A 26230-nucleotide genomic window follows, 5' to 3' on the forward strand; every position below is an offset into this window, starting at 1 on the left:
TATTTTCTCCCGAATCTTTTGTTACTTGGTAACATAACATCCTGACTTTCTGGGCAGGATTTTTAGATTAATTTTGAATCACCAAGAAACACTGAGCGTGTCTTTAAAACCCTAATGTAGACAGATTTGAGACACTCAATTAAAAATGAAAAGAATAAAATGAACTGTTGCCTCGGATGAAAAATAAATGCATTCTAAATGTAAATAATTGCTAATCCCGTGGTCACAGCTACATGAGTGATACCAGTTTCCCTTATTTGCATTTGTTAGAAGCATCTGTTTAGATGGAATCCCACTATGCCATCTAATCCAGAGGCAGTCTGGCTTTAAGACATGTGATACACTCTTTACACTCAGCCAAGCTGTACGTGAACATTTGTCTCTTAGTGTTCGCTGAGGAGGGACTCAGCGAGCGCTGCTGTTCAGAGGCTGCCTCTCACTGGAAGGATGCAGACGGGGAAAGAAGAGATTCCACTACAGTTAATCAAGGAGCACTCTGCACGTGCCTATAAATGCGAAGGGGCAAATGAATTCAGTGTCACTGGGAGCAGCTCTTTAAGGGGAAGCAGTGAAAATTCAAAGGTGGAATTGAAAGAGCTGTAAATCTATTTCCTGACTCTGGCTTGACGGTCATTCGTGAAACACCGGACTGTTGCTATCAAAGTGTGGAGCAGGGAGACAGAGTCAGCGGAGTTCCCTGCTTGAGCCAAATCCACAGTTATTGGATGGGATCAACATGAGCAGAATTATGGATGGATTTATGCCATTCTGTTGAGATATTTATACACTCATTTTTTGGGTTGCTCAGGTAAGGTAATCTTTTTTTCTTCTCTGAGTGAAACCTAATTTCTGTCGTTGTTAAGATGTTCAGGTTTTGTATCAGTCTTTGAAAAAAAAAAGAACGGAAACTGTGAAATATGCATTCATAAAGAATAACTGGACTCTTTGACACAGCGTTGAGAAAATCTAAATACATTTGATCTTATTTTATGATACTGTTTAGCTAATTATCTATTTTATTCCAATTTAACATTTACAAAACCAATATCAATAAATAAAAAGACAGAAAAGACAACCCAGGACTACCAATGAGATTTTTTCTTACTTATGATTTGATAAAAGTTTTTTTAGGGCTTGTCATTGAAATATATAAATTATATTAAAATGTAAAACCTAATCAATAAATCCTGATATGAATGAATTTGAGGGAAGAAATGTTTTTCCAAAAATATTTTTTTATTTTCCATTTTGATATGACCAGATGCATTCCTCCCAGTTGTTCTATATTTTCCTTTTTTTCTTATCTAAACAGCGTGGTGAGACATTACAAGCCTTTTGATTCCTATTACCACCACGTCACTGTCATATTACTGTGACAGATACAGAAAAGCCACGGCAGCCAGCTGCTTGCAAAATCTTATCTTTCTTTAAGTTTGATTTTGGTTTTGAGGCAGGAGCACAGCTCAGGAGTTGAAGGGAGTCAGCCTGTCAGGGGAAATCTCTGCTGCATGGGAAAAAGTCCCCAGGGATCACTCCACATTTGCAGTGTTGTGGCTCAGGGACAAGACAGGGCAAAGCAGAAAGATGAAATGGGGAAGAACTCATACTTATATAATCATGCTAATGATAAATTCTGATGACTAAAAATCTCCACTGAGGGGCGTTAAGGTCAAATTACCGACAAAAGTGCTTAAAAGAAAATTGAAATGTATTCATTTTTGCTCAAGACTCCAGAAGTGTGCATGCAGAGCGGATGGTGCAGAAGTGGTGGTGAGGGAGAGTGAGGTCAGAGGTTGAGACATAATGCATTATGGGTTGATTCCAGCTCTACCGGTCCTCAGCAGATGTGTCCTGTCATGTCCTGGCTGCTCTGCCTGTGCCTCTGGGTCAGTGTGACTGCCATCCAGCTGTGTCAGGCCACTTTCTACGACACCATACAACAGCATCCTGGGACAAGGCCTGGGCGGACCACAATTCATATGATTGGTGAGTCTTTTTATGCTTTCTTTCTTATTTGACATGACACATACAGCATAGAAATGTCAACAAAAAAATACATTCTGAATCATCTCCATTTATTTCCATTGCCTCTTGAGTACTGCTACTGTATGCTGGGTTTGGCTGCTTAAGTGCTTAATTAGATTCCTAAGAGAAAATATTAGCCCACTTTATTTCAGTCTTTATTTCATTAATATATTAGTGATTAACAAATTATTTAGCAGGCAGATTGCACAGGGGCTGACGTTCATTAAGATTTGCACCACATAGCTTGAGAACTTCTACTGAAGATCACACGGATAAACAATGAATGCCTTTGCTCTTTCCTTCTTGAGCTATTACGGTTGATATTCATGCTACACTGCTCCCCCTCAATTTGATCTGTGCGATTGTGTTGACTGTGAAATTGCACTGAATGGAATATGAGTGAAGCATTGCGGTCGAACTTTTGTTTTCATCAGGCGGACGTGAGCCCTGGTTATGGTAAATAATTATGATCTCCGAATTCAACAGAGAAGAGGAAGCTGAATGCTGTCAGAACTTCAAAGGGAGAAGTAGCTGCATGAATGTGCAGGTCCTGAGTGTCTGTTATTTCCTCTATGCGCTGGTGCACCTCAAGCATATCAGCAAGAAGTCTTTTCAATAGTCTCAATATTGTGAGTCAGAAGACTTCCTGTTCCAACACCTCCATTTCATCACTCAGGTGTGTGCATGTGAATTGGAGAAGAAGAAAAATATATAAAAGAAGGGGAAAAAAACACAGGCAAATGGGATATCTTCTCAAAAGTGGTCTCATATCAACAAAAGGAAATTGAATTAATATTTCAACTGTGCGTTCGGGTCCTTTTTTTGGAGAAAAGAAACAATTTGAATCCTTCAGGTCCCCGTCTTACTAACAGAGTAAATGTCCTGTCATTCCATTTTTCCATAGACCTCACTTCCGCACAAATGAGATGCCAGTTTTATGAAAGGAGGATGGGATGCCTGTCTGGATTGATTCTGACACTCGAACATTTGTTCTGTGCTGTGTTGTGTGCCTGTTGGATTGGTGGGAGGATTGGGGTTGACGGGTCATGAATTGGTGGCAAGAAGGCCATTGGCTACAGACCACTGGGCCAATCATTAAAGGCAGCAAAATGCCACGAGTTCACGGTGACTGGTATTACCAGAGGAAATCAAGATTACAGAGGGTGAGAGATCAGTTGTGTCCTTGCCAATAGGAATTTAGATCTACCCGGACGTATATCAAATCATTCATGTGTAGTGGTTTTGGGATCAGCTAATTGTGACCTGCTCTTTGTATCTCTTAAACATATTGAAACTGTTGATGAATTATCGGCTTTAAATGAAAAGCTGTTGTGTGAACAGGCATCTGAGAGATTTATTATCAGCACTGTGTCTCACACTCCAGATGTGTTTTCAATAATAATTTCTTTTTGACATTGTGGAAGCACCTGTTCTGTTCATCCACTGACATATTGGCAGCCTTATTGCAAAGAATGTGTGTCCAGAAGTCCATTAGCTAGATGACCCTTGACTAGGTGCCTGTGTGTGCTCAGTGAATCGAACAAGGTGGCCTGCTTTCCACCCTACAGCTCTACTTACAGATTGCTGCCTGCCACTCTCTCAGATATGCTTAGGGCTATTCTCCGCCTTCCTGGTACAGGCAGCGTTGCTCTCTGCGGTATGATTCATGAGGTGCTGTATTTATTTGGTGCAAAGAGCGTGAACAGTGCACAAAAGAGAACAGATTGTGTTTGTCTTGCATCCGTAAAGGGCCGGTCAGAGATGTTGCTTTTTATTTGGGGTTGTGTATTTCTCGACCCCGAACATATCCAGAGGAAACGAGAGGAATCGCAGATGGACAATTTTTTTTCTGTCTAAAACCCTGACCTGGTAAACAAACAACCAAACAAAAAAAAATAACCCCCATAACTTGGCAATGATTTTAAAATGTAAGCTAAGATACTAAAAATACATTTAAAAAATCCTGTGCAGGTATGGCTATTTACACTTTTGCACCTCAGATGTTGTGTGATATTTGTTAAGGATCAAAATACATTCTTCAGTTCAGAGGGAACAAAGGTGTGTTGAATTTTTTGAGCAGCAGTCTACATTCAGGGGAAGAAATAGTGCCATTGGTGATGCAGTGCATCATGTGGAGGTGTTAGCAAAAACTACAACAAACAGTAGATAGTGGCTGCCTGAGGTGGCCTTGCTCCCTCGTGAACTTACTCCCACCAACATTTGGCTCGGCAGGGTCAAACTGTTCATAACTGAAAGGTCACTGAATCTCAACGCCGTGCAGATAATCTCTTATCTTGTGGTTACTGTAAAACATTTGGCTGTGAGTGAACATGCATACACAGAGAAGATATGCAAAGCAGCAGAACTGGGGATACAAGCAGAAGGAGCTCACTCGCATGTTAAAATCTGCTCATATTTAAGTCACGCATGCTACATGTTACACTCTTGCAAAGTTACCCTTCTTCCTCTTTAAGATGGCTCCTTCAAACATCGATGAAATTTCAGTGTTAAGCAGCTTAAATATCTTCTCTTCTAATATATGGAGTGAAACTATAGTTTCTCTTTTTTTTCCTAGAGTGAAAATACCACATAAATCCCTCATGTCTCCCATTCTGCAGCTTTAGTGGGGACTAGAGGATCAGGACTTTTTTCTGTGTGCCTCAACAAAAGAAACCACTCGCTGGCAAAGCTCACAATGAAACAAACATGAAAAATGGATTTTCGGCTGTCACAAACAAAGGTTGTATCCACTATGCACTGTTTTAGACACTGACAATTTAATAGCCTTATATAAGGCATCCTGGAGGCACATTATTTTGACATACATCTTCCTCCTCCCCTCCCCTAGACCTCCTCTCAACCACGCTCTCACTAGTGTCATCGCTGCTCTGCTGCAGTGCCAATGGGAAGTGGCGTGCAGCCTCAGCCCGAGGCTTCGCCACATCTGGAGCTCGGCAAACCCACTTTGTCCTGATGCTGTTACACATGTTACTGTTATACTGAAGACCATCGGCCACTCTGTGAAACACCAGAAACTTCTTCTACCGTCTGCTAAAAAGATTTCCCGCTTTAATGGCTCTGCTGAAAGCTGAGGCAAAGCTTGTTCAGCCATCATATTTTAGAAAGTATTCATGTAATTTCCTTGGTTAGCCCTGAAAGAAAAATATATTCTTAAGTAAATGAATCTGAGGACAATCAGTGGCCTAATTATTACTGTATGCTCACAGCTACAAATAGGTTTTACATATTCTAGTATTTCCCATTTATTTCCTCTTTTAGCCTATGAATTATTCATAAGAGAGTACTCCTCTAAGCTTGTGGATATTTGTTTAAACAGCATGTTTAATTGAAGTCTTTCTGCCAATTCTGTGCCGGGCTATGGTTTGTGGTCACAACGCTTATATGCAAAATGAATTTCTGTGGCCCACAGCTTAATTAATTTGCCAGGCTTCTCTCTCTCTCTCTTTCTCTCCCATGACTTCACCGGCTATTTCTTATCGAAGCCAAATTTTCCCAAGTATTAATAACAGAGGTGTTAATGGCACACAAAGTTTATCCTCCTGATAAAGGCTGCAGTGTTGCAGGTCACAAAACTAAATTTTCTCTTTCGGGCCTTTAGAGAACTGTAACAAATTGAAGCAGAAATTAAACTAACTTTTCAGAACATGATACTAATGAATAATGACCTTATTTTAAAAATGTATTTTATTTTCTTTACAAAAACATTCTACATGCCATCTACATTTTAAGGACTTATTGATGTATTATAACACTGTGCATTATATGCCATGTTTATGTACATAACCTATTACAAATAGGCTACTGTAACAGCTTAATAGCACTCATTCATGAGTCAGAACAGTAACTGCAAATCTGTCACATCTTGAGGTCATTACATTGCTGGCAGCAGCCTGCTATTTTGCCGTGAACCTCATTATCTGAGAGGTAGCACTGTCAAAGTCATATCTCATTGATCATCAGACACGAATAAATATAATCCTCATCATCTGCGGCTACCGCAATGTCTTCTTTTTTAGATCTGCTGCCATTAAAAACTTCCATCCCAGCATAAAAGTCTTTCATTCCCATCATCCCCTACTACATGTGACAGAAAAGTGACCTAAGTAAACTTATTCATCCTTATGTCTGCCTTAATTCATAATATCAGTGACCCAGAACGAGCCAAAACAAGAAAACACACTCTTGCATACCTCAAGACCCTCAAGGCACTCTAAAGTCTATTGGAGCATATACTGCATGTTTTAAGCAAAGTGGAAATTATGTAAATATCCTTGAAGCCAAAGTGTACCCTTTAAAATTTGATTTAAACATTTGAAGGCTATAGACTCCCTGATTCTAAGATTGATCACGGTGGGTTAAAATGGGAAAACAGCTGAGAATGAAAAGATGTATGATAAATGTGGTTTATGCTTTCTTTTTCCTTTAAAAAAAGCATGTCTGTAGACAATGCAAAGTAAATTGTGATTTGGAATACAAAATACATCTGTAGTTTGTCTCTGTTTACCTACAATGATGCAGTTAATCAGAGAAGTCCGATGAAATGCAGCGTCCAGTCATATCAACAGATTCTCAATAAAGAGGTGCTTTGGTCTCATTTAGACTGTCACTAAAGATGACTGTGTGTACCCTCGCTCATATCTCCTCAAGGAAGCCCCTTTACTGCGTTATGGTCACACCTCCAAACTGACAACAGGCAGCTGAGATTTTTTGATGTGTTTAAAAAAGTAACATAAAATACAACTATTAGAAATACATTGTCTGTAATATAGTCTATACACCTTATAGCATTCTTCTGTCCTTCAGAGTGCACCCCACTTTGGGAACCACTGCTCTAAAGTCTGTGTTTAGTGATGTAAAACAGAGTTCACCTAACAATTCAGTTCAATCCATCACTAAGAAACAAAATGCCAAATGCTTATGGCTTAAACTCCTACTTGAAAGCTTGCATGTAAATAGTTTTTGCACTAAGCCAAAGAAGCTCCTGAGGAACAAACAGAATGCATTGTTACTCCTAAAATTAGTACATTTATGTTAGAACTTTGCACACACGAACTGTGGCCCATGGCCAATTGCTTCTCTAAGACATTAGCGCTGCTTAGACGGCCTACTGTTTAATAACTGCTTAGAATAGCGGAACACGTTTTGCCTCCGAATGACATTATTATTGGATTGTTTCAAACAAATTTGTCTCTGCTGGGTATAAGAAGCAGTGCATCCTCTTGGGGTCATCAGCTAGATTGTTAGACCCTGGATTTGTTTGTAGTTAGCAGCAGTTTTCTAAATATGTTGCTATGACAGCTGACATAGCTCAAGGATAGTTGACTCTGAAACCCCGAATCCTGATAAAAGTGCTCAGTTTGCTTTAATCCAGAAATAGTCCAAAACAAAACTCGGCTTTTACAGACATCGTCCTTTGTGTTGTGTGAAAACAGCAAACCGAATGAGTGTTTTTGCTAATAATAAACACGGTTGGGGAAAGTTATGGAGCCAGTTTATCTGTGTCTGAAAATAAATTAGTTGCTTCTTAAATGAGTTTATGCATACAATTAAAGTTTCACATCAATTAATGCATGATGATAATGTTGGGTGTAATTAGTATCAAAGTTTTATTACACTAAATTGGATATCTGCTTTAGACCACAGCATGATTTTACAAATGTTTGAATGGAGTTGTTTCATGGTGCTGGGTGACTTATAAAGATAAAGAAATCCATAATAAACTTCACATTAATAATATTTAAATTGCTTGGAAACAAAAACAACTAGCTTTAGATATCTTTTCTCTTTTTTCCAGCTTTAGATATTTAAATAAGAAACTAAAAGAATAACTATCTGTTATCTCTAACCCTGGATACCCCAGAGTCACAGAATAGATAAGAGCTAGTGGCACCCTGGACACAAACTTGCCCCCAGAACTCCCAAGAGCAAGACGCCCAAACTGAAAAAATAACATTAAGCATTTCATTTTGTATTCTTTTTATATCTTGGTTTTTACTTTGTGCCTCTTCTTGTGTATGTTGGTTGTTGTTTTGCTCATTTTTGTACCTCCTGTTAGTTGTTTAGCTTCTCTTTGTTTTCTTTTTCATATCTTGGTTTTGAATTTGCGGCTGTGAACCTGTATTCTCTGGAACCATTATTTTAATAAGATGATAAGAGGAAAGCGAGTACCACTTTGCAGCCACATAGATGGGCTCTGTGTTGTTTTTAGCCAAAAATAGTCGCCCCCTTTTAGAGGCCCGTAAGCCCACTGAGTTACAGGATAATAGACTACAGTAAATGTTTTGCCAGGCACCGTGACAGCACTTCAAATTCCTCATTATTAATGACATGAAAAAATCAATTCAGCCTTTTTATCCTTTGTTCCTATGTCAGTGAATCAAAACAAGCCTTCACATTGGAAAGGATCCCACCATCACGGCACTTCACGGTAATTGCTGATGTCAGTGGTTGCACAAGTGTTCATGTGTGAGCACTCGTTCACTTTAATTCAACATTTTCCCCAGGAATCAAAAACTACCAGTGAATTAGTGATAGCTCCTGCCCCCAGAGTTTGTAAATATTATATCAGCAAGTTCAGACCTTCGTGTCTCTTGTGTGCTGAGGATTGCTTGGGCGAATGCACTCCCTGCTAATGTAAAATTCTACCCTGGTGACTAGTTTTCCAGCTTAGCCACATTGTGGGTGTGTAGAGATGTAGACCTTGTCACAAAGCCTGGCTTTTTTTTTTTCTCTTTGCAAAGGATTTTGAGGTGTGGCAGACCTCAGGCTCGTCTTGCTCCTTAGATGATTTTGTCACTTCACTGTTGGCCAGCTGCTGTGGAATTTGGATGCTGGGGATTTTATGATCCAGTTGAAAAAATCATCTCGCTAAAACTGGGACTGCAGATTTAGAGTCTCTTTTAACTAACACCCCTGTGGTACCCAAACAGCATCATGGTGAAGAAATATTACTTCTATTAATTCATGCTCTGTATTTGTAGTGTTAAAAATGGGACCTCATTTCCACATTTTTGATTTTTTCAATGAAGGAAATACTTCTTGCAGACTGGGAATTATGCTTGAGAGATCATTTCACATGGCATTGCCTTTGTGGTAGCCTATTTTAAATGCTTGGCAGGAATATGAAATTCATTATCATTACTTAGACCTCATTAAACTGAAAAGAAGCATCTCAACTTGCTAATTGGTTCCAAGGGGGAGGGTAGTATTAGGAATAAGCAAAGTAATTAATATTGGGTTTATCAGGCTCTCATGCAGATTTTATTTTATTTTTTTTCTGCTCCTAATATCTCCTTGGTGTGCCATAAGTCTTCTGGCATATTTACACCACAGATCCAATTACCTTTCCTGCAGAGACTGGATAATGCACGTGTGAAAATGGGGGACGAAAGTGGGGATATTATGTTTTTGTCAAATATGAAGAACATGACGGAGAGACTAAATAAGACATTTCAAGTCATGCATCACTAGAAGAAATTAAATTACAATAAAAAGACCGTGCTTTTTACGGGTCTACATTAAAATCTGGTCCAGTATCGAGCAAATTAACAAGAACTTTATGAGGCAGTCAGTGAAGTGAATACATCTACAATGTCTAATTTAAAGCATGTTATGCATGCATTTAAAATGTTTCAATATACAAAACAAATGTCCTATATCATCCTTAATGGCAGGAAGATGTGTTTAAAATGTTGATCCTTTGGCACGGGCTGCCAGCAAAGATAATATCTGCCATATTTCTCCCCTTATCGGCACTCCTACATAATAATCGCCACTGTCTCTTGAGAGAACAGTCAGGAAAGGTCATTTAATCTTTGCATTACGCATGTTACACAGTTTACATGCTGCTAGCACATCGGCACCCAGGGTGGATTGTCTGGTTGGCAGTGAGAGGGCCAGCAGTCACATCAGAGGCGAACAGCCTTTCTCTAAAGGCTCTCTGCTTTGGCTCTATCTCTTCTTCCTTTTCTTCTTGCTGAATGCAACTCTTTCATCTGAGCAAGCGATCTAAAAATATGAAATACCAGTTCTGGACATTTGCGAGTCAGAGAAAAAAAAAGGCTAGATAGAAGGACAGGAACAGCTTGACATTTAAAAATGAATGACATCACACTGACAGAAGACATATTTTTACAATGCATTCTTTGCTATGCGCTCCTTTACCGAGAACTCTGCAGTAATCGTGTGCAACAACAGCATAGCTTGTTTTATGTGTGTTTAATGGACATGAAAGCTGCTGTGTGATTGCTGTACTTTGCTGTCATGCTCAACATGCCACACCATAAAAAACACATAACCACTGGCCTTTTTCATGTGTGGGACCAACTCACTGAAGAGTCAAAATAGCACGGAATATCCTTGATCAGGACCACGGTGTCGCCAGTGTCCCGGTCCCGTCTTCTATGTGACAACATGAGACGACAGACTTTGAGGCTCAGATGCAAATGAGAAACCCATTCTCCACTACTCACTGCTTCTTTTGTTACATGCAGTTTTCATGCATCTTAAAACAAAACCACGCTCTGCACTGTGAGTAGTCATTTGGCATTTCAATAAAGTATCACCCATGTCTGGCCCACTGCACAAGACCAATCTAACGGCCTTCTTGCGTGACATCCTGTCAAAAGCACCGGGCATATTTCATGAATATCTGTACTTTTATTTGTCATGGACAGTGCCTTTTCAGAGTAGAAAATGGTAGTGTTGATACCCCCTTTCTATCAAGCACATGCGCACACATTTGTAAACTTACAACATGCAAGTGTCTTAAAGAAGAAAAAGAAGATAAACCTAAATATGCATTGATAGCAATTAATACCTAAAGCTGTTGACAAATTCTGTTAATTCTTTAAACATTTCCAATTCTCAAATTTACTCGAGCGTTGTTTGAAATCTCATTTACACCACTGCAACAACTCCTCTGCATTTTCTCCAGACTCAAAACAAATTTGTCTCGGAGTGTATCGAGCAATATGTCACTCACTTTCACCCCAGCATTTATGTCTAGAATAACAACAGTACTGCAGGGATTTCAGATGTTTTTGCAGAAGGCAGGGAAAAAAATAGACACTCAATTTGACACCATGCAGTCACATGTTTTGTGCCTCTCACTGTCTTCCATCTGCATTAATTTGACATTCTCTAATCTGGCGCTCCCATTTCCTGTCAGCAACAGAACTGCTGTACCCTGCTGGCTTGGATGTCTACAGAGAGCATGCACAGAGAAAGTGAAGCCTATTAAGGGTCACCTTGGATGCATTTCCCATTAATAGGTGACAGGCATGGTGCTCTAAAACGTGGACTTCTGTGGTTGGGAAATCAGGGCCCGCTGTCTCTGATAAATGACTTTTGAGCTACAAAATAATTAACCACAGGAACTACGGACTTTCCAGGGACTTCCATGTGACATGGACTCAGCTCTGAGCTTGTTTGGAGTTATTCAGATGTCACACAGTTATCAAGATATATTGTCACATGGCACTTGTGCACTGTGCAAGCATACACATTCAGAACAGGGTGTACACGGAGTGCCACCGGCTGCCAGTCAATGGAATCCAAAGCCCAGGAGAGAAACTGGTTATCTGCTAAATTGAGTCCCTTAGGCTTTCCATTTGGTTTGTATATGGAGTGTAACAGTGACTACTTTCAGTGCTTTCCTTTCGGTTATATTCACTGTTCATTAAATCGTGGTGTTCAGACTCCCTATATGAATTACACATATAACATTTTTCATGTATACACAGTTCTGAATGCCTGGAACAGATGGCAGAGGAGTGTTGTCATTCAGAGGGTATACTTGCTATCAGTGTCTCCAGAGACAACCCCACAGTCTGGGCTCATTACAGTAGACAGCGAGCCATTGCATACTTATTGCGTAGTGACATTTCTATTGAGATAAACTGACCATTTTCCTCTGCGCAATAGCTGTTTCATCACGTCTGAAGAACCATTTACTGGTCCCACATGAACCCTGCTCACATTCATTAGGCAGGCAGGACCGCAGATCCACAGAAATTCAGAATTGGTGCTACGCGTTCATGTCACGCATGATTTGACAGCATTTGCCTTCAACCAGGCTTGCTGTCCATAACTCATCGAATTTCGATGCAGTGTTGTTGGCTTCCAGCGTGACTCATTGTGCCGGAGAGCATTGACTGAACGACACTTGCTGTCCATTGAGCAGATGAGACGCTGCGGATCCCAGGTGTTGTCATTTGTGTAGATAATAGCATTACATTTAAGTGTTTTGACAATTTTCCATGTGGTAAACTTGTTCTGCACAGAACCCTCTGTGAGGAGTTGTTTAGAGTGCTAGAAAAATGTTTTGTTTTCTGTTTTTTATGTTTCACAAAATCAGTATTAAATTGATTTTACATTAGCTATCAACACGCTGTTACATCTTGATTTGCAGACATAAAACAAGCTTTAGATGCTTCAAAAATCACGGAGTTGAGATGAGTCCAGAATGAATCATCCTCAACCTTTTCTGCTTTCCCCTCTTTTATGAGTTTTTGGTATCATTTTTCTGACGTTGAGAAGCTCTAAAGTTGGGTGAGACAGGAAAGTATTGATAATGTTTTACTTCTGCTGCGTATGAGAAGATTATAAGAACACATCAGATAGACCTATTGTATATTATTGCTGGCTATAGGGTATGCTATTCAATTTTGACCTTGGAAACCAGTATGTTGCTTTTGGGCGAAAAAGACATAAATATTCCTTCCAACACTGCATCTACAATTCAGTTATTTTCCTACAAGTAAAATAGAGCATTTCTGTATAGTACTTAAGGTAATGATCTCACCATTAGATCCATTTGTAGCTCTCCTGGACCCTTTGATCATATTATATGGCTTGTAGATGTTAAACTAAATGTGAAAATGTATAAAGTCATAGGGAAGAAGCTCTAAAAGTGCTTTGAATATCAAGTAATAGACTGATAAAAGTGTAACACAAACACAACCAATAAAGCAGTAAGACAACAGAAGACAGGTCCTTTAGCTGCACTGAAGGCACAAAGTTGTACAGTATGACTAGTACTTTTAATATGAAATTTAAAAAAAAAACAGCTGAGAAGAATTTAAAAGTTATTTCTGCTGATAAAACAGCTCTGATCTAATGTACTCTAAAGCTTAGCAGCGCTCTCATTTTTTAGGCATACAGCAGCTAATGAAAGATGTAAATTGATTTCTGGCAAATATAGGATCAAATTAGACTCTTAAAAGGATGAAAAAGTAAAATCTTAGCTTATGCTGCATAGATTTTGCTCTCTTGAGTAAATGTAGTTATTCTTAAATACAGTCCAGTATTAATGTAAACATTTATCTCATATGCTCGAAGAAAATTGGTGTGATTCCGTATGTTTTTTAAAATTTCAATGCTTAATTTGGTAAATACTTCAGTATCATTGATGTCCTGTTCATCGTTAATCATTTACATTGTATCTGTAACTGCAGAATTAGTAAATGCCAAAGACAATCAAAAGCATGTTCATTGTTTCTGGGATTTATATCTCATAACAGATCAACAAAGGTCAGCATATGCAATAAATCACCATAAGAAACCAAACAACACCAGGAACAAATCTTTCCAGGCAACACTAGAGAAATCTTACCACAATATAGCAGAATGATTTTTTTTCCTCAGCTTTTCCAGGCCTGAAAATGAGTTGTGCCCTGTTGAGTGCAGGTTATACAGGTTTCCTGGCCCAGAGTAACGAAGAGGCAGGAGCAGGGAGCATGGCAGCAAAATCAGAGCAGCTCCAGTCGAGACCCTTCTTCTTTGTGACCTCTGACCTGATGAATGACAATTTCTGTGTGACCCTTGTTCCCTGTCAATCAAAATGTTTTTGGAGAGGCAATACAACCATGAGCACGCACACACACTGCCAGACACACACACTGCCAAAAGCCATTTGTCATTTGGAAGACTGATAATAGGAGAAATGGAAATACAGAAAACAATTATACCCTTGCATGACTCCAGCCCTTACCTGAAGAGAGCATTCATATCCAGCCATGTTATCCTTCGTTTCCTTCTGCAATATTTATCATGCAATGATGGGGTCTTGGAGCATGCAGCGTGTTGTACTTGCAGGCTGAAACCACGGGTGAACTTGAAGAGCGTTCATCAGTGTAAGCTTAGCTTTTGTTTAAAGGTACCCAGTACACCTGCCAGCTGGAAATACCACGCTGATTTGCATTTTTATTCGATTTTAATGTATTCTTCGGAGGTGATGATTTCCAAAAATAGAGTATCCTTATTCTTTGCTGTGCTTGGTAGCAACAAGCAATGCAAGTTAATTCTGTTGAATAGTGTTTTTAATAGATCAAAGAAGAAATCTGGGGCTGTCTTATGCAATTAAGGAGATGCATTAAGAAGAACAAACCCCTGTGGGCTGTTGTTTTCAAATGATGCCCCACTGCTTCCACTGGTACATCACGATTAACGTTGTGCAGACATGCCCTTTTGTTGAGTGCATCAGGCAGCAGGCAATATTCGCTCAGACTGGCTACAGAATTTGGATATTTTTCAGTTAAACCAAAGGCTGTTTATGTTTTCTGAAATATACAACCTGGAGTTATGATAACCCAAAGAAGCTCAACAGACTTGGCAAGAAGCGAGAAAATGACAAACTTTTTTAATTCTATCCTTCCCATGGTCTGAAATTTTACTATTCATTTTGTCCCTTAATCGGAAGTTAGTTGTGTTTATTAATAAACACAACTAGCTTCTGCTACTGCAAGAGCAGATTCACAACCAGGGATTGCAAATATGCTGAATATCAACCCAGGAGAAATACTGAATCCTGAATCAATTTCAATTAACTTTATACCAATCTGACTTTTTGAAGCTAAGATAATGATGACTCTTAATGCAATGAGGTAAAAATGAGAGAATCACAGTGAGAAGTTCAGTGATCTACTTTTATCCAGTAGGTCACCTGGGTCCGTGTTGGTTAATCCCCACCGAACTTAGATGATGACTCACAAGATTTATCTTATTCCTTTTTAAAAAAATTAAAGCTGCCTTATGAATGAATTTGGTTTCCATTTAAAAACTGAATCCCTACAATCACATTTTTCTCTTCCTTTATTTAAAAGTGATCCAAAATTATCACGCGACCTCTTCATATTTCAGTTTCAGAGCTCAGTGTGAGCACCATGTCACCCTGATTTAGCGTTTTAAGGTATTATAATGTAATTAAATATAGGAAAAGGAATTTTAAAGCTAGTGCAACTAGTGATCATGTGCACACTTGCTGATAATAAGTAGTGCTTTGCTGTACTGTGAGTAGAGTGGTAACCATATTTATTACACAGATTTATTTTACTCTTAAAAAAGTACCAGGGTAGATATATTTCTTAGCATTTTGTTCCCTTTATGACTGCATGAGAGGAAGACAGGAAATATAGACAGGAAATGCCAGAAGAAAGAAGGGTTTATGGCATGCAACAACAGTCAGATGGTAGTCAAACTGTAGAATGAACCATGTCCTCATTGTTTGCTTTAATTAGTGAGAAAAGATATCCCTTCACCAGTTCAGTGTACCATTTTTTGCACGTTGAGCCTAGAACAAGCAAATATTTGTTATTTTCTCTTGATAAACAAATGAAACAGTTGGTTGAGTATTACTTAATTGTATGCTGTTTTTTAACTACAACTTAGTAAGTATTCAATCACTGATTATATGCAATAGCAAAAGTTTCAAAGAAAGGTGAAAGAAAGGTCTTTGAATCATCTCACAACTATCACGACCCCATCTTTTTTGATTACTTTATGGTTACTTTCATTGCAGTGATGCGATGTTGTCCGATGACCTAACAACATCAGGTTTTCTGCTAAGATGGTGTCCAAGGCTTTGAAGAAACTACTAGGAATCAAGGGGACCTCACTAACCAAAATATTCAAATGCAGTGAAGCAATATATGCAAATCTAGCCATGACACATTTCACAAACCCACAGCTCATTGTCAAACATTACTTCAAATCACTTTGCTGGCAGTGTACCAGATACTTTTCCCCTCTCACTGCTCTTTCTCTCTGCAACCTCCTTGATCTTGTGTCATGTTGACGGGTGTAATTGTCAGATGGTCCTTTGCTGCACAGCTCTCATATGTTGGAGAGTCTGAGCGCAGTGGGTGGGAGAGGCCAGAGGCCGAGGTGGGTCATGTCCGTTTCGCCCAGTTCTAACATCCCTCAGGGCAAAGCCAGTAGTTTGGCGATAATTGCATGGTGGATGCAGTGTTCATATTCATGATAACCCTGAAGCAGGCCTCTCCTCCTGCTAATAGATGTCTTTTTTCTGCCCGCTCTCACACATCTCTTCATCGTCATTTCACATTCGCCAAGCTGTAGGGGCTTCGCTTGTTCAAAGACTGTAAAGCACAGGAATGATTATTCTGGTTTACGGCAAACTTCTGTGATGTTTTACTGTTATTTTGCTGCATAAAAACAAACAATTCATGAATATGGACATTGTAGATTAAACACAAGATAGATCATTTTCAAGTACCTTAAGGGACATTTTTAAAGCATTCAAAATCATGAGCAGAAACATAAATATGACAGTTGTTGTTGGAAGCCCTGTTCAGATATTTTGCTCAACAAAAAGTGCCAATACTACAATGTTACCACAGTTATAGGGAAAAAATAAGGGGGCTCAATTATGACAGAGAACAAATGACTCACGCTAACTCATATATATGTATATAGACATATATTTTTATATATATATATATGAGCATTTTATATATCTAAGCTAAAATCATAGTAATCTGAAAGATAACAAGGGGTCTGACCCAGACACCGCTCTTTTAATAAAGAGTCACGTGGAAGCAAGCTTGGCCAATCCAAAGCATTTTATAAGCTTATCAAATGTGGTTATATGTACTATCTAAAGCATAACTAAAGATGCAATAAATTCACTGTGAATCTGATATTATTAATATCATGATATTTGGGAAAAAGCTATTCCATTCAGAAAGCTAAATAACATCTTTAGAAAACCTGTTTTTGCCAATAACTATGTTTAAAATGACCTTCATTAGGTTTAAAATGGGTCTGCTTTCACAGGAGAAACTGCTCCCCAAAATACTCCATGCTTGAAAACACAGCTGTTGATTAAAAACCTAATAATTGTCTCTTTGATTAATCAAGCGACAATCATCAGTTAAATGTAGGTGAGCAGAAATATTTCCTTCCAAACAGCAAGATTAGTGTAAACTACTCAAGTAACCTCATAATTGTTAACACTGAGCTCAACTAAATTAGTAACTTTCCAGCAGTGAATCCACAAATGTCCACTAATGAGTTAAGTGTTTAGAAAGCAAATGCAGCTCAACTTAATGGCTAAATGTAGCCCTTTTTTTTTTTCTTTCTTTCTTATCAGAAGGGGGCACATGTGAGGTAATTGCTGCTCACAGATGCTGTAATAAGAATCGTATTGAGGAGCGGTCACAGACGGTCAAGTGTTCCTGTCTGCCAGGGAAGGTAGCTGGAACCACTAGAAACAGGCCTTCATGTGTTGACGGTGAGTATTTTTATAACCAAAGAAGAAGAAAAAATATCAGGTTAATCTACAATATCGGCTTTACTAATTCTGTCCAATGACTGCATGAGGAAAAGGTATTTATTCTGTGTGTGACTGCTTTGCAAGAATAGGATGCTTCCCCCTTTTTAAAAATGGAATTCTACCAAGCATGTTCTGTTTTACACACACAATATGTTTTATAAAGATACAGAGATTTGTGCAAATCTCTCAAAAGGCTGAAGTCACCCGGGCAATGCTTTGTCCCAAATAAGATTAACATTACCTGTGATAATGCCACATACAAATTGTGTTGCTGACAGACAGCAGAAGGTTTCTGCAGGGGTAAGCTTTACTCCGACACAAGACAGTCAAATACATCTGCCGAATGTAGCGCACCTCAGGGAAGAGTGCAGAAATAAAAAATAGAATAAGGCAAAGAGACACAGACAAAATAGGTGTTGATTAAATATGCACCTTGTGGATATTTCATGAAGGTTTTACACATGCTTTGACAAATGTCTCCTACACAAGCTCAATGCTTTGTAAGAAATGAATTTGGTGTCGGGGTCTGACACAACTAAAACACATATTGGCTTTAGGAAGCCTCTCACCTGCAGCTTTTATCTTAAATCCTTTTGCAAATATTACTGCAATATCTGAGCAGACTGAGGGATATTTGAGCGCTCTCTATGTCAGCTCTGACACATTCTTTTCCTCTGTCACACATTACAAACCATTTACTGTCTACTTACCCTGTATTTAAGGCAATTTTCTCTTCTGATGGCAGGGATATGGTGTGCATTAAAGTCAAGTCCCAGTCACACCTACCAATCCCTACGCTCAATGAAAAGCCTGAGTTCCAGCCTCTGTATTAATGTATAACTGCATCTAATAAAGAGGCCACATTTTAAAGGATATACAATGTAAAGCAATAGTTTTGCACCAAAACGGGTTGTCCAAAGCATATAGAGCTATCAAATACAGCCACATTACTTACCGATAGCTTTGACGTAACATATAGATAATTAGAATTAGACAACTTCGCCTTAAATCTCCTAACCACCAAAGCTGTGCTTTCAGGCTTTTTCAGTTTGGGGCTTTTTACTTGCCTACTATGTTATTTCTCTTGTCTTTGTTGCCTGTAGCATCCATAGTAATTGGGAAGTGGTGGTGTGAGATGGAGCCTTGCCTGGAGGGGGAGGAATGTAAGACGCTCCCTGACAACTCAGGCTGGATGTGTTATGCGGGGAACAAGATCAAAACCACAAGGGTAAGATAACCTCTCTTGACCGCAGGATTCGTGATATTATAGCAGAAATGTGGAAGAAAAGTGTAGCATTCAGTGACTCTGTCTGTGGCATCAGCAAAACAGTGAACTTTGCAGGATTCCTTATCAGTGCAAATTGACTTGTTAACAACTGAGTCTAACCTCTTAATTTCTTCCTTATTTTTTTTGTCAGAACACTCAGCCATACACAACATCAACATATTAGCATTTTGCAGAAGGGATGCAAGTGAAGACCTCGGGTGCAGAGGATAATTTGCAGGTCAGCTTACTGGGAAACTGGATTACTAATTAATTTCTCCCAACTGTTCCAACTTCTGAACTGAGCGAAGAGCAAAACACAGAATTTATGCTCTCTTCTGTGCTATTAACTCTTAGCATATAGCCCTCTAAATGTGTCTTTCTTTCTCATTTCAGCACTGTCGTAGGACCAATTAACGCAAGAGACAATGAACCTATTGTTGCTTGAAGAAATGCAGACACTTCTCAAATTAAAGTGTAAAAAGATGTAGAATACATAAAGCACATTCTGCTCAAGGCTCCTGAAAATACCGATGCTCAAAGCTGCCTGCAGGAAACTTCATCATAACCTTGTAATGAATACATTTTCCCCATTTTTTTTCCAACTCTGAGACAGAACGAGACTGTCTGTGCATTTGGATTAATATCTGGAGAGAATCTGACGTCCCTCCGTAGACATCAGTAAGACAGATGTGTACTACGAAGCACCAAACAGGAGAGGAATATTTTAAAGGACATGGGATGAGCAAGTGCAGAAGCTGACAGCCCTCAGGATTTTCTTTACTCCTTTTAATATTAGAGGAAAACATTGTACATAATTTGTTTGTCCTTCATTGTGTACATGAACTATTTATGGTGGTGAACCTTCCCCCCTTCTAACCCACAAAAGAGCCAAAGTCTGAGGAGTTCACGTATAATATGTTAGGATGAAACAAATGCATTATGAGGAAGATGTTTTACAAATACTGCTTGTGTGTCTTGATACATTTTGCCATTTGTTTGTGTGGTACGTGTATGCCTTTGATAACCTTTTAAATTGCTTTACCAATTAAATTTGGTGACATGTCAGCTACCCTAAAACCTGTTGATTCACCAAAACATGTGAAACCAGTTAAACCATTTCCAAAACTTGAAATGCCTTATTTGTGTTGGATCATTCAAATGGTAATACTGTACATATGAAGCCATCAATTGATATGTGCTGAAGTTTCATTAAAGTCAGTGTTCCTGTTACTCATGCGAGTGCATCTTTGCCACTCAGTAAAACATGAACACAAAGCCCCCCAAAAAATGATATTTTAGATTCAGTGCACCTCACACTTCCTGAGGAAATGATCACTTCTGTACTGTTATGTGCATCGCAAATAAACATCCACAAGTCAACTGAGAAATCGCAGGGGGGAAAAAATGACACTTAGAACTCGCCTCCCCTTGTTTTCTCTGATATCAAAGCAATGTAGTTACAGCTGTGTGCACATTCTTTGGTCAACTTTAAAAAGAAACTCCTAATAGCCAATTGAGCTCTAGCTGTAACCCACACACTGACTTATATAAAAGATGGATGTAACCCACAGGTTGGAAAAGTGAAACCAACAGGGCATTCGCTCTTATAGCCAGCAGGGGGCAGCTCCTCCAACTGCAAAAGAAAGAAACAAAAAGAAATTGTGGTTGTATATAAGGCTAGAAGAAATGAGTCTGGGAGAAATTAACTGCATTTCCAATTTAATTTATGGCCTCAGTAACCGCTTAGCTGATGAGTTTATGGCCTCTATCACTAGTTTATGTCTTATTTAATATAGTGTGATGTAATTTCGTAAACTGCACACAGGCGTAGAGTAAAACAGTCACTAAAGCAGGATGTCATTTAGGGAATAGATGTGAGCAGACTTCAGTTTGTTCTCTTGAGTAGAAAAAAGCTAATTAGACAATAAGCATAATGCTTATCTCAAGTCTCTAAACTTTAAACTTCTGAGTGATAATCACGACGCCTACATCCATCTTTTATATACAGTCTCTGAGCCTACAGTGTAACTACTCTACAGCAACATTATACTTCTATATTCTCCAAAGTGCAATTCAAACACTAGTCTTGAGGTTCATTTGTTTCAAACTCGCTGGCGCATTTGTGGATTTAAAAATTCAGGTTTTGCCTTCTTTTAATAAGTTTCCAGATTGCTATGTTTTTAGATGTCACATGATTTTAAGTTTTTTTTGTTAAAACAGCAGAAGTTTTTTAATTCTAATAAAATGTATGGTAGATTGTGTTAGCATATGGACAGGCATTGACAAAGACACATCAGGACTTTTTAAAAAAAGGGGAGTGATTCGTGGAGTCACGGTGACCTTTCAGGGACACTGACATTCTTTTCAGTGTTTAGTTTTTTGGAGGTGCTGCTTAGCAGAGCTTCTTACATTTGAATAAAGACAGGTTAGTTTTCATTTCTTTTTAAAGTTAAGTAGCATGTCCTGTGTTGCTATTTGGGATTATCATGATCCCTATTTGCTTGGTAGGTCCTCCTCCCACAGCCCATGAATATTTAGTTATTTTTGTTAAATTTAAGCTTTATGGATATCTAAAAGAATAAGCATATTTTCCAAAATCTCATATTATTTCTTTAATCACAATTGCTTTTTCTGAGAATGTGGTATTCAACCCTTCACAGAAGCCTCTTTCAGCTCAACACACAGGTCATTAATTGGAGTCACTCTTGCTCCCTGTACAGGCAAGACAATCGCGCATGAATAAATGGCAAACAGGCATTGCTCCCCTGTATTTACAACATTTTGATGCAGCACTCAGTGGGACACTGGCCATTGCTTTCACAGCCTCGCTCCCTCAGGAATTACTCCAGGAGGAACTCGTGGCTGCTGTCGCTGTGCAGTGTGTCATCCATCTTCAGGAAAAATTGTTTTTTCCTGGACCTTCCACTTGTTTCATTATTTTCTGCTTTCCACTGATATTCAGCTCTCTTGAAAAGCAAAGCTTGTGCGCTCATTAGAATACTCTGGATCACTCATCTATTAGATAAAAATATTAATACATAGATGTTTTATTTGACTTTTAAACTCAAGAATGATTTCATCTGAGCCTTAACTAAGATAAAGCACACAATATTATTTCATGTAGCACTAAACAAAAATCACTCCCATGAGTTACATAAAATCCTTTCCCCATTTGTGGCCTTAGCCCCTTATAAATTACTTAAAACAATTCTTTATATTTTGCCCTTTATACAGGGGAGGTCACAATTTCAAAGGTATTTTTATAATATTTCACAGACATCTATTTTCTGTCTAGAAAAGATCAAGTTTGCCCAGGTACAAAACACTGAAAAGCAGCTGCATGCACCACAGTAGTGACCACTGCAATCTATGGACTATTAATTTATTTGGGTTTTTGTTTTGTTTTTTACCCCAAGACAACATATGCCTGAAGGTATATGTAAATATCCTTAAAAAATACAACTTCCAATGTTAAAAGTAAAAATTAATTCTTTGACTTTCTAAGTAGTCAAATTTACAAACCAAAACTAAATTTAAAACGTTTTAAAAAACTTATGCAAGAGCCCAGTTGCAACAATGCAGTATAAAATTAGGTTGAATACAAGCTAGTCAGACAGGGAGACAACAGTTTGACTCTCAATGAAAAACATGGAGAGGTTGTTTGCATAGCAACTACACTCAGCCATAGTGGTTGCTACCTGTTGTGGTTTTGACTAGAATTTGCACTCATTGCCATACAAAGCAGAGATTTGATTCAGTGAAAACCTTTATACAAAGAATGTGTTTTTTAAAGGGACAGCATTTTACTGTAAATCCAGGTGTGGCTGTATTAAGAGAGACATCTCTTTTTTTTCCTGCTGTCCTTGCACGTGTTAATTTCTGGCTCAAACCGCACTGACACTCATGCAGCGTAATCACAGATGCTAAATTACAGCACAATGTCCATCATCTATTGTACTGAAATTACAACATGCAGCAGGGCCAGCAGTGATTGCTATACATGGCTCTATGAATTCATGAACATATTATTTAGGTCTTTCTTTTATTTCCCCCAGGCTGCCAGACTTTTAACTAGCATTTGAAATAATGTTGCATGTCCAACATGGGATTGCTAAACGGGCATAAAGTGCGCAGGATGTCAGCAGCCTCCTTTTTTCTGTCTGTCTGTGGAGTGGCTCTCTGGGCTAAAGCTGTAGGCCCTGATGTCTCACATCATGCAGCAGAACAGTGAGAAATAAGACACAAGTGATGGTGATGTGCCCTGACTTCTTTTTATGACGCACCAGGGACATCCTGGGATTTAGAGCTCCCATGGGTTTGTTCTAAAGACACATTTCATTCAAAACACTCAGAGAGTCTAGTCATGTTCCACTGTCTGCACTGGGAAGTCAGTTTTTCTGTTTTCATGAATATCAAGGTGCAACTTTGAACAACTGGGAATGATGATAGGCTTTTAAATTTGTAATAATTCCTATCAAGACAATCCCCACGCACCAATAATTATCTGATTGTGTGAAGATCAGTGCAGGGCTTGCCTGTTAATTAATACTAGAAAAACCAACTGCAGCTGTTGTTGCACTCAGTAAATATACGAGAAACTGCAGGGCATGGAGTGCATACTGTGGAAAAAAGCATTTAACAAAGTGAAAGTTATTAACTCGTTTTTGCAGTGGTTTTCTGTGGCATCGAGCAATCGCCGAGATTACCCAGTCTAATCACATCCTGTAACCGTGGAACTGTCTCCACTTCCCCTGCAGGACTCTAGGATTTCAAAGTCAAGGTAACGCGGACCAAACTGGATTCTAATTAAAGTTGACATCAGGTGCCTCATGCTCCTTCCCCCCTCCTCCTCAGGCTTTCATCTAAATGATTCATGCCGAGAATACCAGGCCTTTCAAGCCGTTAGGTCCTCACAAAGGAATAACAACTTGATCACACAAAGAAAACATAGACAGATTTACAATGACACTGGCACAGTGTCTGTTCCACTAGCTTATATCAAGTTATATCAAACCAATGCAGAGGCACTCGGCTGACATTTTACATTTTTGCAGGGATGACTTTTTTAAAGTATTCATGCTGGCAAACAAGAGGAAATTAAATCAGAGGCGTAAAAATGTTTTTCCAGCAGAATCACGTTGTGTTGTGGTGACAACATGCGACAGAATGCTCGGTTTCCAGGTGTACTTATGTGAGTAGGGTGCAACCTGCTACATGACTGTCTGGAAATGAACGTGACAAGTGTTGGCCATATGTTGCACGCTGGAACACCGTCATTATGGCAGAGGATCAGTTCTAGCAATTCAGTGTCACTCTGGGTAGAGCAGCAGCTAAATGGCTAAAAGAAACATAAAATTGAATCCTTCTGTAAAATTGCAGAGGATACAGGTAGGCTAAATAATTGCTCAATAGAGAGATGAATAGTTGGAGCCCCCACCCCCACCCATCCCCACCCCCCACTCACACACCCTTATAAGTGGGAAGAGGATTTATCTCTGTGAGAGAAAACCTGCCTTGAATTAAAGATGAGCTTCCCCTGCCTTTTGTCAGGCTATTGTGAACACCACAGCATATAGTACACAATAACTACAGGTATGCAAAAATAGGTTTAGTATAATGGTTTAGCTTTGTGGGGAAGCTGAACAGACTTACCATGACTTGGAACTGCCTGCAGGCTGAGTAAGAGTGTTGTGTGCTCTTATTATTTATGTTGGATTTGGGCTGGTGGTTTAGTTTCTAATGTCTGAGCCTTGAAAATGAAAACTGTTGTGCCTTTGGGAGATACTGGAAAGACTTCTCATGTTAACAGTGAAATGAGTTAGAATCCCCCATTCACAGTGTTGGTCCTCAAACTGATATATATATATTTTTATTCAGGAATAATAGTGTGCTCATATGCACGTATCTGACGATTTCTGTGTGTTTTGCATGTTTCAATGCAGACAGTGACATAATGTGACCGTCATCCTTTGAGACAAAGGACGTGAAATGAGCAGCGACCAACTCGTCTCCGATCCTTCTCCCTGACTGCGGTGTCTTGCTGTGGGTTATTTTCCTCCCCAGCACCCTGGCCTCACCCTTATTCTTGACTTTAATGGAGAGTGACAGTAAATCACAATTACCCATACAAAACACTTTAAAAATAGTTTTGAAAATTAGGCTGTCGTAATATGAAAGCAGAACACATGGTCCTTGCTCAAGTGTGTTTTCAGTGGGGACATCATATGTCGACAGTTCAGACAGGGGATAAAGGCGCTCATTACACAGTTACACTTTTGTCCTTGTCTGCCCCTAAAATGCCGATAAGATGCAAGTAAAGGAAAAAAAACCCTTCATTTTCTGACTCAAGCAAATATACGATGACACTATGTTTTGTTCTCTTATTATTCTAATTGTGTCTCTAAAATAACACTTTAGACATTTTAGAAATCTGACGGCCCGCTGACTTGGCCAGGGTCTACTACGTGGCCCTGCTCGTCCCTCTCTGTTGCCTTGCAGGTTCCTGGTAGGTTGAGTTAATTAGAACAACTGGGAGCACCTGCTCAGTCTCCTTGGAGCATTTAAGAGCTTGCTGTTTCAGTTGCTTACTCTCTTCCTTCACTCATCATCATGTTATTTGTTTGCTTGGCATCAGGCTTGTTACTTTAGGTTTACGCTACACATTGACATTCACTTTACACTGAAACACTCATCCAGCTGCTGACACACTGACTAACACACCTCATAAAGTTAATAATGGTTTTTGGTTTGTCTGGTTAATAAATTGGTAAACCATGATTAAAGCTCTGTTTCTCCCATTTAGAGCTGGACTATGACAGAAATACACTTATTTGCTTTCTTAGATATCAAGCTTAACAAATGTATTAATGGAAGTACTATTTAAGTATTACATTTTTCTATTATTTAAATATCTATTATCTAGTATCTAATAAATACTTAAATAAATACTAGAAAAAGCCATTGTTAGGTAAGAAAGACAACCATTTACACGAGTGGTCAATTTAAATGTTCTCTCCAGCATATTCCTACAGTCGAAAGGTTTTAGACCCACATTAAGTTATTTGGTGTTCCTTAACTGGTCTTAGTGTGAACTGTTGTCCATCCCTCTGTCTTAGACCTGCGATAAACTGTTGGCCTGTCAATGGTGTACCCTGCGACTCACCCTGGGACAGCCAGGATAAACTTTTACTCCCTGTCACCCTGAACTGGATAAGGAGTTAAGGACATGGAAAGATTTTTGAGAAACAAAATTTGACTGGCAACTTGTAATTGAGCCAGTAAAGTGAAGTCTTATTATCACTTGGGTTCAAGCAATGGCAAAGTGAAATCCAGTAGATGATTTT

At 38.9% G+C, this 26230-nt stretch overlaps 1 protein-coding gene across 3 annotated transcripts; it reads left to right on the top strand.

The window, feature by feature from the left end:
- The first annotated feature begins 372 nt into the window (after positions 1 to 372).
- LOC134618527 (chemokine-like protein TAFA-1) lies at positions 373 to 20128 on the top strand. 3 transcript variants are annotated; one of them, XM_063463961.1, is made up of 6 exons: positions 373 to 808; positions 1826 to 1986; positions 17441 to 17578; positions 18724 to 18848; positions 19039 to 19125; positions 19281 to 20128. In XM_063463961.1, the coding sequence occupies exons 1-5, from the start codon at positions 753 to 755 to the stop codon at positions 19069 to 19071; spliced, it is 513 nt and encodes a 170-aa protein (XP_063320031.1). In that variant the 5' UTR covers positions 373 to 752; the 3' UTR covers positions 19072 to 19125; positions 19281 to 20128. The 3 variants fall into 3 exon arrangements, with proteins under 3 accessions (XP_063320031.1, XP_063320030.1, XP_063320033.1); XM_063463960.1 differs by having other exon boundaries at positions 374 to 808; positions 17438 to 17578; positions 19281 to 20126; XM_063463963.1 differs by having other exon boundaries at positions 374 to 808; positions 1845 to 1986; positions 17438 to 17578; positions 19281 to 20126.
- The last annotated feature ends 6102 nt before the right edge of the window (positions 20129 to 26230 follow it).

The sequence above is a fragment of the Pelmatolapia mariae genome, linkage group LG20, assembly GCF_036321145.2.
Source record: "Pelmatolapia mariae isolate MD_Pm_ZW linkage group LG20, Pm_UMD_F_2, whole genome shotgun sequence".
In the NCBI taxonomy this organism is placed as follows: Eukaryota; Metazoa; Chordata; class Actinopteri; order Cichliformes; family Cichlidae; genus Pelmatolapia; species Pelmatolapia mariae.